Source organism: Enoplosus armatus, chromosome 3 (genome assembly GCF_043641665.1).
Source record: "Enoplosus armatus isolate fEnoArm2 chromosome 3, fEnoArm2.hap1, whole genome shotgun sequence".
Classification (NCBI taxonomy): Eukaryota; Metazoa; Chordata; class Actinopteri; order Centrarchiformes; family Enoplosidae; genus Enoplosus; species Enoplosus armatus.
In genome coordinates this window covers 6962958-6977880 of record NC_092182.1, presented here as the reverse complement: position 1 = coordinate 6977880, position 14923 = coordinate 6962958, and the positions used below count along the sequence as shown (strand labels likewise).

Here is a 14923-nt window from a genome sequence, read left to right as displayed (position 1 = left end):
CACATGATATGATGATGTGAGGTGGTCGACTTTCCCTAAGCCTATCTTTCATTCACATTATTGTTGCTTATTTGAGATGTTGATAAAAAACACATGTATAATCAGTTAATGAAAAGTTGCAGGACCTTTCTGTGTGGTTGCTTCAGTTGATTTTCATGACATGTTTTCTGTTATTCTCCCACATGTACTGACCATGTACCTTTGTGTCTGTCTGTCTGCAGAGGGAGGTACGTGTGAGGTGATTGCCGCCCACCGATGCTGTAACAAGAATCGTATCGAGGAGCGTTCTCAGACAGTCAAGTGCTCCTGTTTACCAGGGAAAGTGGCCGGGACGACACGCAACAAACCCTCCTGTGTGGATGGTGAGGAAGCCTCATGTGTTTTAACATTGTGCTGCTGCTGACTACTGATGGGAAAAAGACCTGACCTACCCAGCCCAGTATTCTTAGGAATTATGTACACATTACATCCAACATGCCAACATTCAGTGCAAACGCAGGAAGTGGTGTGCCCTTTGTAGAGAGGTGGAAAGTAACTGAAGTCTGGGTGGTTGATGGGCATGTAGTGTGTTTGACTTTCATGCAGGAGGCTGAAGTTTGCCTCTTATCACAGAACTGCAATCGGCATTTTCATTTTTATTAATTGTATCCACGATCCTCTCCAAACCTCCGAAGTCTTTTTGCTGACAAACCTCAAACCCCTTTTATTTGCCATAGATACAATCTTTTCGTAACCCTAACCATACTGTGATTGCCATGTGCAGATATTATTGAAAGAAAGAATTTTGTCAAAACATTCAAAATTGTAGTTTAAAGTAATCCAGGGTTTTGCATCATCCATGTCATGCAATATTGACTTTTCTTTTCTGCGAGTAGGGTTGGTTTTTCCAGTAGTCAGTAATTCAACAGTGCTTAAGTTTCTTTATAAGAAGACTGGTAGAGAAAATAGTATTCATGTCAAATTAACAATAAATAGGACACTGTCATGAAACAAAATTGGGATATTACTTTATAAAATTTGTCAACAAAATGATATTGTGATGATAGAGCCTCTAAATAATGATGATGTAAGTTGTATTTAAATTACAATAAATCAGGATACAATTCTGAAAATATTGCAAGAACTCCTAGACTTTTACACTAAGACACTTTACACTTTCCAAAATACTTCTTCTTCACATGCTTTAATAAACACCACAGACAAAGACCCACAGCATATTCCAATATAACTTTCTCTGCTGTCTGTGTGTGATTTTTCCAATAATGAAAATACATTCAACCATTAAGAACCCAGTAGTGCTGTGCTGCTGGGCATCATGGGAGATAAAGGATGATCCAGTTGGGCTGTTGAACACCTGAGCAGGGAGCACGTTGCAGATCACATTGCCTAAGGCAGCTCAGGCTGATGGAAATGAATAACTAATAAACACAAGTCAGGGAAGCTCCAGGCTAGTGCACCTGAATTACCTCAGCTGAGAAAAACAATCAGGCAGAGGCAGCTCCATGGGAGAAAAAAAAAAAAAACAGACAGGAAGTCACAAGTCTACTGAGACAGAACTGCGATGCCCCCTTCACTTCACGGAGCTCATTTATTGCTCCTCAGACTCGATCTTTTTTCCACCCCCACCTTCAGCAGAGATCAAAGTCATCTCTCTGACTGGCCTCTCGCAAAAAAAGAAAAAAATGACGCCAAAATATCTTCATTATGAGGGATGTTACATGAAGGCCCAGACATGGGCTTCACAGGCTTGGTTAGCCACAGCTGACACTCAGGAAGATCCTACAACATGAATTAGATATGAGCCAAGGACGACACAAAAGAACTTCCTCTCAGTTTGATGAAAAATTATCCAAAAACCCTATGAAACTTTCTGTCGAACTGCTGAATTTTTAGTCCTTGAGACACTTTGTTCACTTTGCCAACGTGTTTGCCCTGTGGTCGGAGGCATCACCTGAATGAAACATTTACAGAGCTCTGACCTTGAGATGCAGCTTTTTTAGCCGACTGTGTTGTCCTTGTACAGAGAGACTCACAACCAGACACTGTCTCCTCCGCAGTGCCAAACAGACAAGGGACTCCATTCATATTCACTCAAATAGTGTCTTTTTAACTAAACATGGCCTAGACAGGCCTAATAAAATGCCTGAAAACCTTAACATCAGACAGAGACATTTTCTTGTCCACAACTAGAAAGATCACCTCAGTCTTTAAGATGAAAACCATGTAAAGATAAAAGGGGGAGATGTAGGTCCGTTGATGTTGTTAATGCTTCATGCCTCTATGCCTCGGGCTCCTTGTTTTTTGTGTATTGATTAACAGGCATTTATAGAGGGAGTAGTGATAAAAATGGATGTGACAAGTTGCTGAGGAGCAAGCTACAGTATTGAGAACCATTGCACCACAGTGGATGTGTTAGGAAGATCTGACCTCTTAATAATTGTATTGCTTTTATTTGGGGCCTTTGCTTCTGCTCTTGGATAATTTTCACCTGCTTGAAAGTGAATCAAGCAGTTTGTTTTATTATTTAACACTGAAACCACCACGGGATGAGGGCTGAAGGGCAGACCAAATTATTATGTGATTATTCATAAGAGCTCATTTGTAGTCGGAAGTGTCACGCATTGCAAACACACCTTTTAATTAAAACATCTTTTTTTGTACTTTTAGAATTAAATGGGGGGGGGGGAGTGCACTCCGTTCAAGGGTTTTGATTATCTAGGAAAGCTACACCTGAAAGTTGCACGTGTTTGTCAGCTGGGCCCCGCGGGCTGCCGTTGCACTATGTGAGGGATTATAGACTTGTGGAGCTAGTGGTCTGTCCCCTCAGCGGCACACGGCCTGGCCCAGATGGAGCTTCCTCCCCAGGTCTCGGCGTTATTAATGTTCCGTCCAGATGAGGAACGATGCCGCAGCCCGGCTCATCTCGCCACCCCCTGGGGGACACCTGCCGCCACTGTACCATACACAGGTTATGTTCCCACAAAAACAAACTATAATATACCACAAAATATATATAAAGACTACCCAAGTGCTCTGATGGAACAAATCAAAAGCATATCTTCAGAGGTCATTTGGTTCGGACACACATGCAGAGCCTGGAGCAATGAACACTCCTTTATCTTCGGCCAAATTTGCAGAAACAGACAGTCTCCCTGACGTGCTGTATTATCGGTCATTAGCGTCAAACTCCAACATCAAAGCACACAGCGAAGATCAGTCCCATTGTCAAGTGTTTACTAACTCGTGAATGTGGGCCGCATGGGGTTATTTCAGTTGCTATTGGTAACTGTTTGGGTTGTTATTAATATATGGAGATGTGACGACAGCTTGCGTTGGGAGGTGTCATGCTCAGTGGGGGTCTGCTGTCAGATTATCCCCGAAGTGGGAATTGATTATTAGCTTTGACAAGGAGAACTATGTCCCAGTTATGTCAAGGCCAACAAGGCTCTTAGTGAAGAACATCCCTTTTAACAAGTCAAACGCTCATATCTCTCCAGCCTCGCCGGGCCGATCACATGCACTCAGATTAGGCGCTCATCACTGCACCACTGCCTTTATCCTAGTGTATGAGATGTGTAAGCCCCTAGCCACAGTATGGACATACACACACACATACGCAACCACACAAACATATACACCCATTTACTAAACACGTGCATGTAGATGCCCTAATATGCACACATGCTAACACTTTGTGTTGTCGTGTAGCTGTTGTAGCGGTAAACTCTTTCAACACGAGATGCACGCAGATGCCCGCTTGCCGCTGATCACTGATGGGGAATGAACCCTTCTGTTTGGCTGCAGGCGTGTATAGCCGTGCATGACAGGTTGTCATGGTACATTTGCGATACATCCGGGGGGGAAACACACATGGACGCTACTTGAGGGTGCTGCCGTTCTTCCACATACATTACTAGTCAAAACATATGAAATCAGAATACCAAGAGCATGCTAGAGTACGATGCACACTTTGACACAGTCTTTAAAACATAATTGTCTCATTAAGGAGGGCCACCATTGTTATCAGCAGGAATATGGTTTATCAAACAAAGTGCTCTCTTATTGGTAAATGTTATCCTTAAAAAACATATCTCAGATCTGCCAAAGTCCAAACTGATGACACCCAAGAACAACCAAACCAAAGAAACATCTCATCCTCCTATTATAAAAAATCTGCCCCCCACAGTTTGGCTCTCATGTTGTTCCATAGCCCCCCTCTTGTGGTTGGCAAGACGCAAACCTGCTGCAGATACTGCCTGAGGGGATGGAGAGAAGGAGCACATTATACTGTACAATAGAAAACAATAACTCCTTTCTCTTAGTGACAAACACACACACAGGCAGACATAAGGAGAGACTAACAAACAGTGAAATCCTCCTGGGTCAAAAATGATGTTTGTGTCTTTGGAGAAGTTTGAAGATAATGATTGCGAAGCAGGTTTTCTCCTCCATCTTTGTCCCATCCCACTGAGCTCGCGCAGCACTGACGATGTGATTAGACTCTCAACCTTTAACCTGCCAGGAGAAGATCTGACCCTCAACCGGAGTTGAAAGGTCTCCTTAGTTTTCTTCTTTTTTTTTTCTCTCCCTTTCCCTCCCTGCAACATCATATTTCCTCTCGGCTCTCCCTACTGGAGTAACAAGTCTGCGGTTGTGCTGAGAGAGGAGTAAAGAAGCATAAGGCAGATCTGTGTCAGCTGTGTGGGAGATGCATTTCGTAAATCGCTTTTGTACCCACATAAAGGAAAGGATATAACCACACAACAAAAGGACTCATTGTTCATCCATTAATAGGCACGCATGTACACACCTACTCACACACACACACCAACTCTACAGGCACAAAGTTACCCTCATTTAGACACTGAATCGTTTTTAATGTAACAATATTAATAGAGATACCACATGTATATTTTTTCGTTGTAGTAATTTTCCCCATGACTGCCAGTATTTTGCATTATCCCTGATGAATGTTGCTGTGTGTATGTATAACTGTACATGCAAAATGGGACACCCTTTTCTGTGGCATTTGTAAGAATGAATTTGAATTCAAAAGCCATCCTGAAAGTAATCAAATGAAAACACAGGAGTTCTTCCTCAAGTATGCAGGTGCCGAGGTGTCCATTACAAATTCAGAAATTCAGAAAAGCCGTGTGATTAGAAAGCCAAGCGATATTTTCTGAATAGCTAATCAAACCTCCACTCCCTCTTTTCTGAGAGGGGCAAAGATTAATGCAGAATAATGACTCTCTGAAGCTGACCTCGGGTTCAGGGGTCCAAGTCTCAGTCCCGCTGTAATTATACACTTGCTTCATTTGCTTCATGCTCCCGTGACTCTTTGAATACTTCACTGCTGTTGCACAATGCTCGAACTCGTACCTCTGTCTCATTAAGATGGAAATGTGTTTTTTTTTTAATCAAACAGTTCATTGTAACTCTTTTTGCTTACTTGCATGATTATGTGAATGAATGACCGATTGATTGGCCATTTGTTTGGTTAATAACTGAGTAATCAGGGCACTTGCAGAGCACGGATGTAAATGGCTCAGGTAAAGGGGAAGAGACAAAGGAGCATAGATAGATGACCCAAATGAGGTGAAGCTGGTTGTTTGCCATCATCTTGTGGGAAGCATCGATCCTGCACCCCAAACTGTAAATTTAACCCCAACAAAATGGCATGATAATGTAAAAGCCTAATTGCTTTCTGCTCCGGATCTTGACTGAAGGCAACTGATTTAAGTGACTCACCAAAAAACACACACTATACGGCTGACATCACTGGAAGCCGTACTTCTGTTATGATTAATCTAAGTCCACCGAGTGCTGTGCAGGCCGCTCCACGTTAAAAAACATTAACTATTCATTGAGCCCACAGACACGTATTCACATTTTGACACAGACAGAAATCAATTCTCTTCCTCATCCGTCAAGGTGTTCAAACATTCTGCTACCTGGCAGGGACGTGTCAGCGAGTTCAATCCATCACAGGGCCCGCTCACCAGTGATCTGACAGATGCACTTGTAAAAGGTCCATCGCTTCATGTTTTTCAATCAATTCAAGTCCCACTTTCGGGTTGTTTGTCCATCAAAGCTAAAGACTCCAGCCTGCTACATGGCTAACATCTTGAATCAAACACTCTTTCAGTCCTTGTTTGCTGATTATTCCAAGCCCATCTGTCATCTTTGACAGAATACAGCAGCAACTTTATGGTAACATGAGAGGAGCGTGTTAATTAGTGTTGGTGCTTTAAATCACGTTGAAGGCTTTCAGCTTGTAAACAGATGGATCTGAAAATGAATAGTGGGCCCAAATGGGGTAGTTGGAACAGTGGTCAATTGTCAGTCCCCCCTTCCTCTTGCACTCCCTAGCAGACACAGAGGAGGAGTGAAGTTTGCTGATGGTGGAACAAAGGTTATACCCTCTACGTTGACGGTTGCACTGGGAGTAGTTAAAGTAAAACGACTGTTGGAGGTCAGTGGTCACCAGAGAGTGATGCATGGATCCAGGCCCAGAGATGGCTCTTCTCCAGTGGTCAAGGTCAGAGCCAGATGTCCTGGCCCGGGTACAGTCACCGTCATGAAGCATGTGTGTTCACATTAGGCTCGACTCTCTTCTGTTTTTTTTATCCTCATGGCCATCCGACCAGACACGTCATTAACAGTGTGCTGTCAGGTTTCCTCAGATGGACCTGCTGTCTTCCACATAGACTGACTGAAATAGATATTTAAGGCAAAGATCAAATTTGAACATGAATATTTATAAGTTGTATTTCATACTCGCTGCTCATTAAAGTTTTACTGTCATTTTAGTACAAGATAGGAAGCTGTCAGGATATTAATTAGGGTGCATTTTTTCAAGATGGTGGATTAACCACATCATCTGGCCTGTGCTGTGGAATAACTTTAAAACTTTTTTTTTCCTTTTCGAACACAGACCTGGAGCCCTGCTCTAGTAGGATAGGGACATATTTTTTGGCTAACACAGTGCAATTTGTCAAGACTCTGGTAATCCATCTTTAATCTTGTGGGCGTAGTATGCATACAATAAGGAGGGAGCGCTCTCTCTGGTTGGATATTTTATTTTCATGTTAAAGACTTATGAAGGCTACTTAAGCACAGCCTCATTTAATTTAATTTCATTGATTTATTCGTAAGGACAATGCACATTAATCAACATTTCTGTAAATATGCCAGTGTTAGCCAGCTGGCTAATTTTCAACTGCAGCCCTTTGGCAAGATGTTTTGAAACTAATGGTGTGATGGTTAACATTACAGACAGAAGAAAATAAGACAGCAACGGCAACAAAATAAGCATTCTCAAGATTCAGTACATGCAGCCATGAAAGCAACACAAAGCAAGGCAGAACTTTTAAAATGTTGGAATAATGCATGCTGCAATTTTTAATATATAAATGTAAAGATCCCCCCAGACATGTTTTAAGACATGTCCTTCTCTCTCATTGAAAAAAGTTGTTTCAAAAGTTTAACTACTACACTCTAGATGTCTCCTACTTCTGTGAAAAGCCCATTCTCTCCTCTCTTCATACTGGATCGTGATTGGCTCCAAACTAGTTGTGATGTCACAAAATCCTGCTTGTACATACACACCTTAAACTCAGATTTAAGGTGTGCACACCTTTAAAAAAATAGAAGTATTTTAGTGTCAAAACTCTGCACAGTCATTCTGCATAGTGAAGTACAAGAGAAGAAATAAGCAAAACACATTATTATTATTATTATTATTATTATTGTTGTTGTTGTTGTTGTTATTATTATTATTTGTGGGACTTTAAGTGTAATAATATAGATCTAATGTCCATTCTTAATATCCACCCTCACAGACTTTAATATTTTTGATTCTGGAGCATCCCACTGTAATATGAATCAGTGCATGAGAGCCCTTTCACACAGGCTCTCCAAAAGCATGAGATACAGCAGAGAACTTGAGTGAAAACCCCCAAATTTTTGCATTAAAAACAGGAATCTTAGAGGAAGCCTTCGATACCAAAGACCATAAATTAAAGCAAACAAAGAAACAAGGTGAAATGAGAAGGCAAAATGACACAAAGCCCACAGATGATTCAGTCCTTTGTTCAGATGATGATGATTTTTGCTCTGATGATTCAACAACACACTGTTATTAGTTAGCACTAACTACTGAGCAGTCATGCTGCCGTCTTGAGCTATTGGCTTAAATGCAATTCCTAGCAATTAAAACACAACATGGAAAACACAGTGACATATTTTAATGGCCAAAACAAACCACAGAACCTTGTAACTAGTTGGTCTTCTGACTCTCTAATTCAAAAAACATTGTACGAGAATTTAATATTGGTCATCATAGAAATAAATAGGGAAGGCAAGAAATAATGCAATGAAAAACTTCACATGCCCATGCAATGCAGCCGTTTTCTAGACTATTATCTTTGGTCTGTGCACATATTTCAGGGCATGAAGGGAGAGGTGAATTCAGTTCTGTGAAGTACAGTAAATATCTTTTAACTTTCATGCAAAGCGGCTGCCGTGTTTTAGTAGCTCGTGTGAGGCAGCGTTTTAATCTCCTGCCTCGTTTTTCGCTTCCTTTTTTTTCTCTTTCTTTTCATGCTTTCTCTCCGGTTCCATTTGAAGGAATTGATTTTTAACTTTGCAGGCATTACTTCACTATTTTCACCATTTCAAGTGGATTCTGCATTCACATTGTTGAATATAAATCCTCCTCGGTTGGTGGTATAATGAATATAAACAACTTCTCCCCTCGCTCTGTAGCGAGAAGAAGGGGCTAAACAGAGTGGAGATGTCGCGGCACATCACCATCACTCAGGAACTGATTAAACACAATCTCCTCACGCCTAGTCATAATTTGCCACTTAACGAGGACTTCCTGAATACTTATGGTGTTGCGCCTAAAACACAGCTGAATGTAAACATGATTAATGATGCATATTTAGAGCCATGGATGAAGACAGAGGGAGGAAAAAGTAAGAGCAGAGGGAGCAGAGTGGATGATGGACCAACATGTGGTAATTAGTGAATAAGGTAAACAGCCATAGGGGGAGCCAAAGGGCGAGTTCACAGCCTGTTAGTGGATGCTCTCATTCTGGCATTGAGTGCCCTCAGGGCTCATGGAGGGAAAAGCTCAGGAAGAAGTCAGGAAATGCAGCAAGTTCACTGAACAACAGTGGGGTGTTAGTCTGTGACCAGTCTTTTTCTGGCATATATTTGTGTGTGTGTGTGTGTGTGTGTGTGTGTGTGTGTGTGTGTGTGTGTGTGTGAGTGTGTGTGCGTGTATATTCACACAGAACCGTAGCTCTCTGAGGGACTGTACTTTAACTGTCCTCTTTCATCAGTTGGAAACGGCATGTTGCTCATACTCACAATTGATTGGTGGTTGGCCTGTAACCTTGGCAACACAGGCTGAGGGGGGGGGGGTTTGGAAAAATGAAAATGATACTGGTTTAACTCATTGCGTTCACGTTTGACCTTCACATGCTCTTTATGTCAGCGTGATGAAAGGAAGGATGAAATTTGGAGATTTAAGCGGCAAATTTTAAGACAACATACAACATGCTGAAATATTTCTGGGGAGAAGATGACTTATCTGACAAACCGCCAAGAACTTTTCACGTATTCTGTCAGAAACCTCAAACGGAGGACTGTGAAAAACAAAAACGTTCCCCACCCATCATGGTTAATAAATGAATCACTTCTTGACTTTGAAAGAATGGTTTAGATTTTTGTGCTATAATTTAATTCAAGGACAGGTTTCCACTGCAAGACATCTGGATTTAGATCTAGAAAACGATATATATAACACACACATATATATATATACGTAAAAACTATGACAGTGTGTTACAAGAAATACAGTGTTCATCTGAAATACATTACAACCATCTGGAAGTGGAAGAGCAGGGAAGCACATTTCCTCATGTGATTAATCCAACATATGGACTGTGGTGAGAAGATTTCTTCTTTTGCATATCATGAAAGTGATAGTATCATATAACACCTAAAACATATTTTCAGATTGTTTGGGGTTTTTTTTAGACACACACACACACACACACACACACTGCACACCCAGAGACTTGTAGACGAAGAGGAAAGGAGGGAGAGAGAGATCTTGATGGGAGGATGAGAACATATTTGTTTTTGTCAGATAGCTGGAGGAAGAATTCAGTCGATGTTAATGAGAAGCAATTAGTTTTGATTAAAAATGAGATTGCTCCCCTACATGCAATGTAGCTATATCAAAACAAAATAATGATTAATTTCTGTCGGTATAAGACATTATTGTCAACAGCAAAAGTACCCATGCAGCAACGATACAATTGCTCTGAGGCCGGAGAGGAGGAAAAACATTCATCTAGAGACTCGGCTGGGTGTTCCTCTGGAGTTGCTCATAATGTAATGTGTGGGTGCTTGTGTATGTGTGTACATATACGAGTGTGTCTGTGTAGAATATGTAGAATATGTTTGCGTGGGAGGTTTCTGTATGTGTTCAACTTTTTGTGATGATTCCACTCACATTTTAAACTCTGGTTACTCCTTATGTTTTTAATGTGTGTTATGATTAACTACTTTTATTGCTCATTTAAGGTTCATTTGTAATTGTGGCCCTTAACATTTCCATTTTTATCTCCTGAATTCTCTACTTTTAATTACATCCTTCCACTATGGTGTGCACGTACATACGTGAATGTGTGTGTAAACATGTCTCTGTGACATAAACTAACCTGCTTTGTTACGTGTCTGTGCTCACCTTCCCCAGCGTCCATTGTAATTGGGAAATGGTGGTGTGAGATGGAACCATGTCTGGAGGGAGAAGAGTGTAAGACTCTGCCTGATAACTCTGGATGGATGTGCTCTTCTGGGAACAAAATCAAGACCACAAGAGTGAGACCTCACACACATTCACACACACACTTCAGCACAAATGCATCTACCTGCATGTACAGTCCTACACCCGTACATGTACAATACATGCCTATGCCTGTTGTGTATGAACTGTATATGCCCATTTAACCCATAAGCATACGCACACACATCCACTCACACCATTCTTCAAACAGTAGATGCCCTAATGCCAGACAGATTTCACTTTACTATTCAACCTCTCGTCTTGGACTTGAAATGAGGAAATCACTAGAAGTAACAAGAAGCTGTGTTTGAATACTTTGATTAAAAGCTTTAACAAAGCTTCTCTGCCAACTGCCGGCTTCATTTTTAATTAATCCTCTGTTATTTAACAGTCAAACATTGACAGTGTCAAACCTGCATGTAAAAAGGATGCGCACAGATCACGCTGTACAAAAAGCACAGGGTGGATTCTGTTCGGTGTAAGCAACCTATCTGAGGGCCCATAGTAGTAAAGAACAAACATAAAGAAGGCAGTAAACAAACAGGTGGGCTCTGCCTCAGGCCACACTCCTCTCAGAGATAAAGTTAACGGCCACTCCGCTTCCCCACTGCCTTTCGGCTCTGTAAACTGACTCCGAATGCGGCATGCAAAAATAATGAAGGGAGTTAAGTCCTTGAAGCCAGTAGTCCAGCACTCTCTGACAGGTTGATCACCCGATTTGTATTCATTTAATTGACCCCCCCCCCCACACCTGCTTGCGATCAGCAAACCCCGTCTTCTCTTAGTGCTTGGTGACAATGACTTTGAATAGAAGCAGAGACTAATGTGATGGCAGGGAAAAAGGGAACAGCCAGTGAAGGTTAGACCACACGGGGCTTCCCAAGGTTGTTCTGCAGATTTATATGCCAGCAGATAGACGTAAAGCTTTCACTGGGGCCCCTTCGCAGCCACCACAAGCCCAAAATTTTCAGAAAGAAGGTGATCGAATGGGGTCTTGCCATCCTGTCAAGGTAAGTTGTGGCATTTGGTTCACTCTAAAGAATGCATCTCTAATTCTCAATTCAGTCCTTTGCGCAATTTGAATGAAGTAAACTTGAAATCATGATTGTCTTTATATAACGTGGGACAAATTATATTGTCTTTATTCTCTTGAGATACAGTATTCAAGATTGTACATTTGTGCACACAAATGGAGAAAGAGCATTGATAGGTATCTATGAGTAAAATGGCTTTGGTCTAATATTATCAAAACCTTAAGAAAAGAGGGCCAAAAGGTCAGGCCTGAAGCTGCTTTTCTACCCAATACACACGTGTCCTTTTTTCTTGACCCTCTCTTTGCAGAACACCCAGCCATACTCCCCTTTTTAGCTTCCGGAAGCAAAATGCAGAGGATGCGTCAACAGAAATTGAGCTGCATTCTTGCTTCTGTAAAGGTTAGTCTTTTTCTCAGCTGTTCTTTGTTTTTGTTTTCCCGTCTCTCTCTCACATCACTGTAATGCGCTTGAGTGTCGGGCGGTAGGAGTGGGACCAACTCATGTTCAATGACTTCTCATTAACCCAAATACTGAGTGCGAAATAATCAAGTGTGTGTTTACATGCTGTGCATGATTAGGCAGGCGTGACACAAATACTGAACGCACCGCCACCCACTGTAAATATTTATCACCCGGCACAGGCAGTGCACGCATAAATAAAAAGTAAGTTGCTGCATTTTCATATAAACAGTGGCACATGTATCACTAAAGTATATCAAATAGAACGCAGAAACATGGGGAAACATGCATATGCTGCAGGCCTCCTGTAGCAGCACACTCATTGGGTACTGTAGACACACACACACACACACACTCACACACACACAGGTCCAGGTCCACCCCTGAGCAGAACCCTGCTGTCTGTGAACAGTGTGTAATGGCAGGATCAGTCCCTCTTCCTTTCATTGCTCTTTGTTCATTGTCCTGTTTTTGCTATCGGGCACTGTGTGGGTTTGATTACAGTGCCGTACACTGGTCTGCCAATCCCATTAGTCACTAATCTGTGACATGCTACTTGCTCCTCTCTGTGTGTGCTCCTAGTTGTGTATGAACACCCATGTTTGATGTCTTTGATATGCCTGTGCTTGTGTGTGTACGCTCACATGTGTGCGCGAGACCCCCGGGCAGGCCTCTTTCCCTTTCCGTTGTGTGGCTTCTTATCAGAGGCCACTTGATATCCTGATCCCCCTCTGAGGGTCTCACTGAAGCAGCTATCTGCACGCAGCATAGCCCACAGGCTACATGAAAGGCCTTTTATCCTGCACTCTGCTCTCCTTTTTAATCAACATTCCTCATTCACCTGCCTCTCAGGCCAAATTGCCTCATTTGTATTTGTTCCGTCACAAGCCAGCAAGCCCACAACACCACATTGTTTTTTGGGGTAGAGGAGGGGGGGTTCTTTTTTGAATTCTCAGCCATTTTTATTTCACCTGCAGGTTTTCATTTTGCTCTGAAAAGTGTCAGTGACGCACAATGAGGCAGGCACACGCATATGTTGTTCACCCGCACACAGACGTCACCATTTTTCATAAAAACATTGGCATGAAAAGTAAGAAGCCAAGCAAAGCCAGTGCCTGACACCCGTGTTTCTTCTTTTCTTTCTTTATGTCTTTCAGAGAGGGAGCCCATCATTGCCTGTTCTGTAGCAGCAGACAAGGCAGGCCCTTTTGTTTGTGGAAGTCACAGTGAGAGCGAGGCTGGGGAGCACCTTCCAAAAACACTCGCCCACCATAGATCTGCATTACCTGCTTCACTCGCTAAATAGATCAATCCATTTCTGCTCCCTCCAAACAATTACACACCTTAAGAGAGGCAGGCAGAATGAGAGAGGTTGTAATGAGCTTGTTCTTCTCCCCTACTTTTGATGATAGTGACAAGAATTACGCTATTTTGATAACCTCACTGTTAGTGTGCTAGACGGAATATGAATTTGTCATCAGTATCAAGGCAGGAATGTCATACATACGTAATACAACCCTCATCAGGCATTCTATGAATTTTAATGGGGTTTTTTGTAATTTCACAGCTGCAACATAACCACTCATGTGCAGTAGTTGTTTTAGCTGTATGAGGCCACAGCATTTCCACTATGGAGCATGTAATTGTTCAGATTAGCGAGGGCTAAGCATTGAACTCAAGTGGATACACCGACATCTTTCACACTTATCGAGCGTGTCCCCTCCAACTAGTCCAACATGATTTACTTGCTGTTCAGAGACCCACACATCCCTTATTAAAGGGAGCGGAGGGCACTTTCTCAAGCAAAATAACACACTGTGACAGGATGTAGCCCATCTGTGAGACAGTTTCAGAGCAAAAGTGACCTGCCAGCAGATGCATCACCATCTAATTTGTCAAATCGGGAGGCCGCACTCTGCAGTTGATTGAAATGAACTCCAAGCGGCACATACAGTTCAACTTCACAGAGAAATCATCTGTTCCACCTCTGTGCTTGACAACCTTTCTCCTCCTCCTTCGGTCCTGTATAATGTCATCATGAAGACAAACACAAAACACATACACGAATGGTAAACAGTGAGGCGTCTGAGATAAATAGTAAAATACTTTTTTTGAAAAGTATGAGGTTATGAGCTGACAGATGCAGTCCAAGCTGCCAAGAATGGCCAGATTGTCTTCTTTATGACATTTTTTATAAAGTTTTAGGGTGGAGGAGTACATTGCAAGTGCTATTTATTAATTTATACCCATTCTCTTTGCTTTTTTTCATTGTCAATGTCACATTAAATGGATCTTGATGTATTTTGTTGTCTGGAGTCTTCTGTTTTTAGAGGGTTCTCTTTAGTGCTGTCTGAAGAACTGGCATGATTGATTTGTTCAGCACTAAATGAGAAAGGGGGAAAGGGTAGGCTGTGTTTGCACTAAATTCTTTTGCTAAGGCAATTGTCCTTGGCTCCTTTTACTAACTGAAGTCTGAGTAAATTGCAATTTAATGCGGCCAGCAAATTAGAATGCAGACGGCTTAGTTGCCAGCAAAGATGGGATAGGCAGGAAATCCTTGAGCAATCCG

General features: G+C 41.9%; 1 protein-coding gene across 1 annotated transcript in view; it reads left to right on the top strand.

The window, feature by feature from the left end:
• Positions 1-12229, top strand: part of LOC139282932 (chemokine-like protein TAFA-1) — a 94312-nt gene extending 82083 nt beyond the window's left edge. Inside the window, exons 2-4 of the mRNA XM_070902844.1 lie at positions 222-362; positions 10772-10896; positions 12203-12229. Coding sequence (XP_070758945.1) covers positions 222-362; positions 10772-10896; positions 12203-12229 — 293 coding nt within the window. The remainder of the gene's footprint in view (positions 1-221; positions 363-10771; positions 10897-12202) is intronic.
• Positions 12230-14923: the final 2694 nt, after the last annotated feature.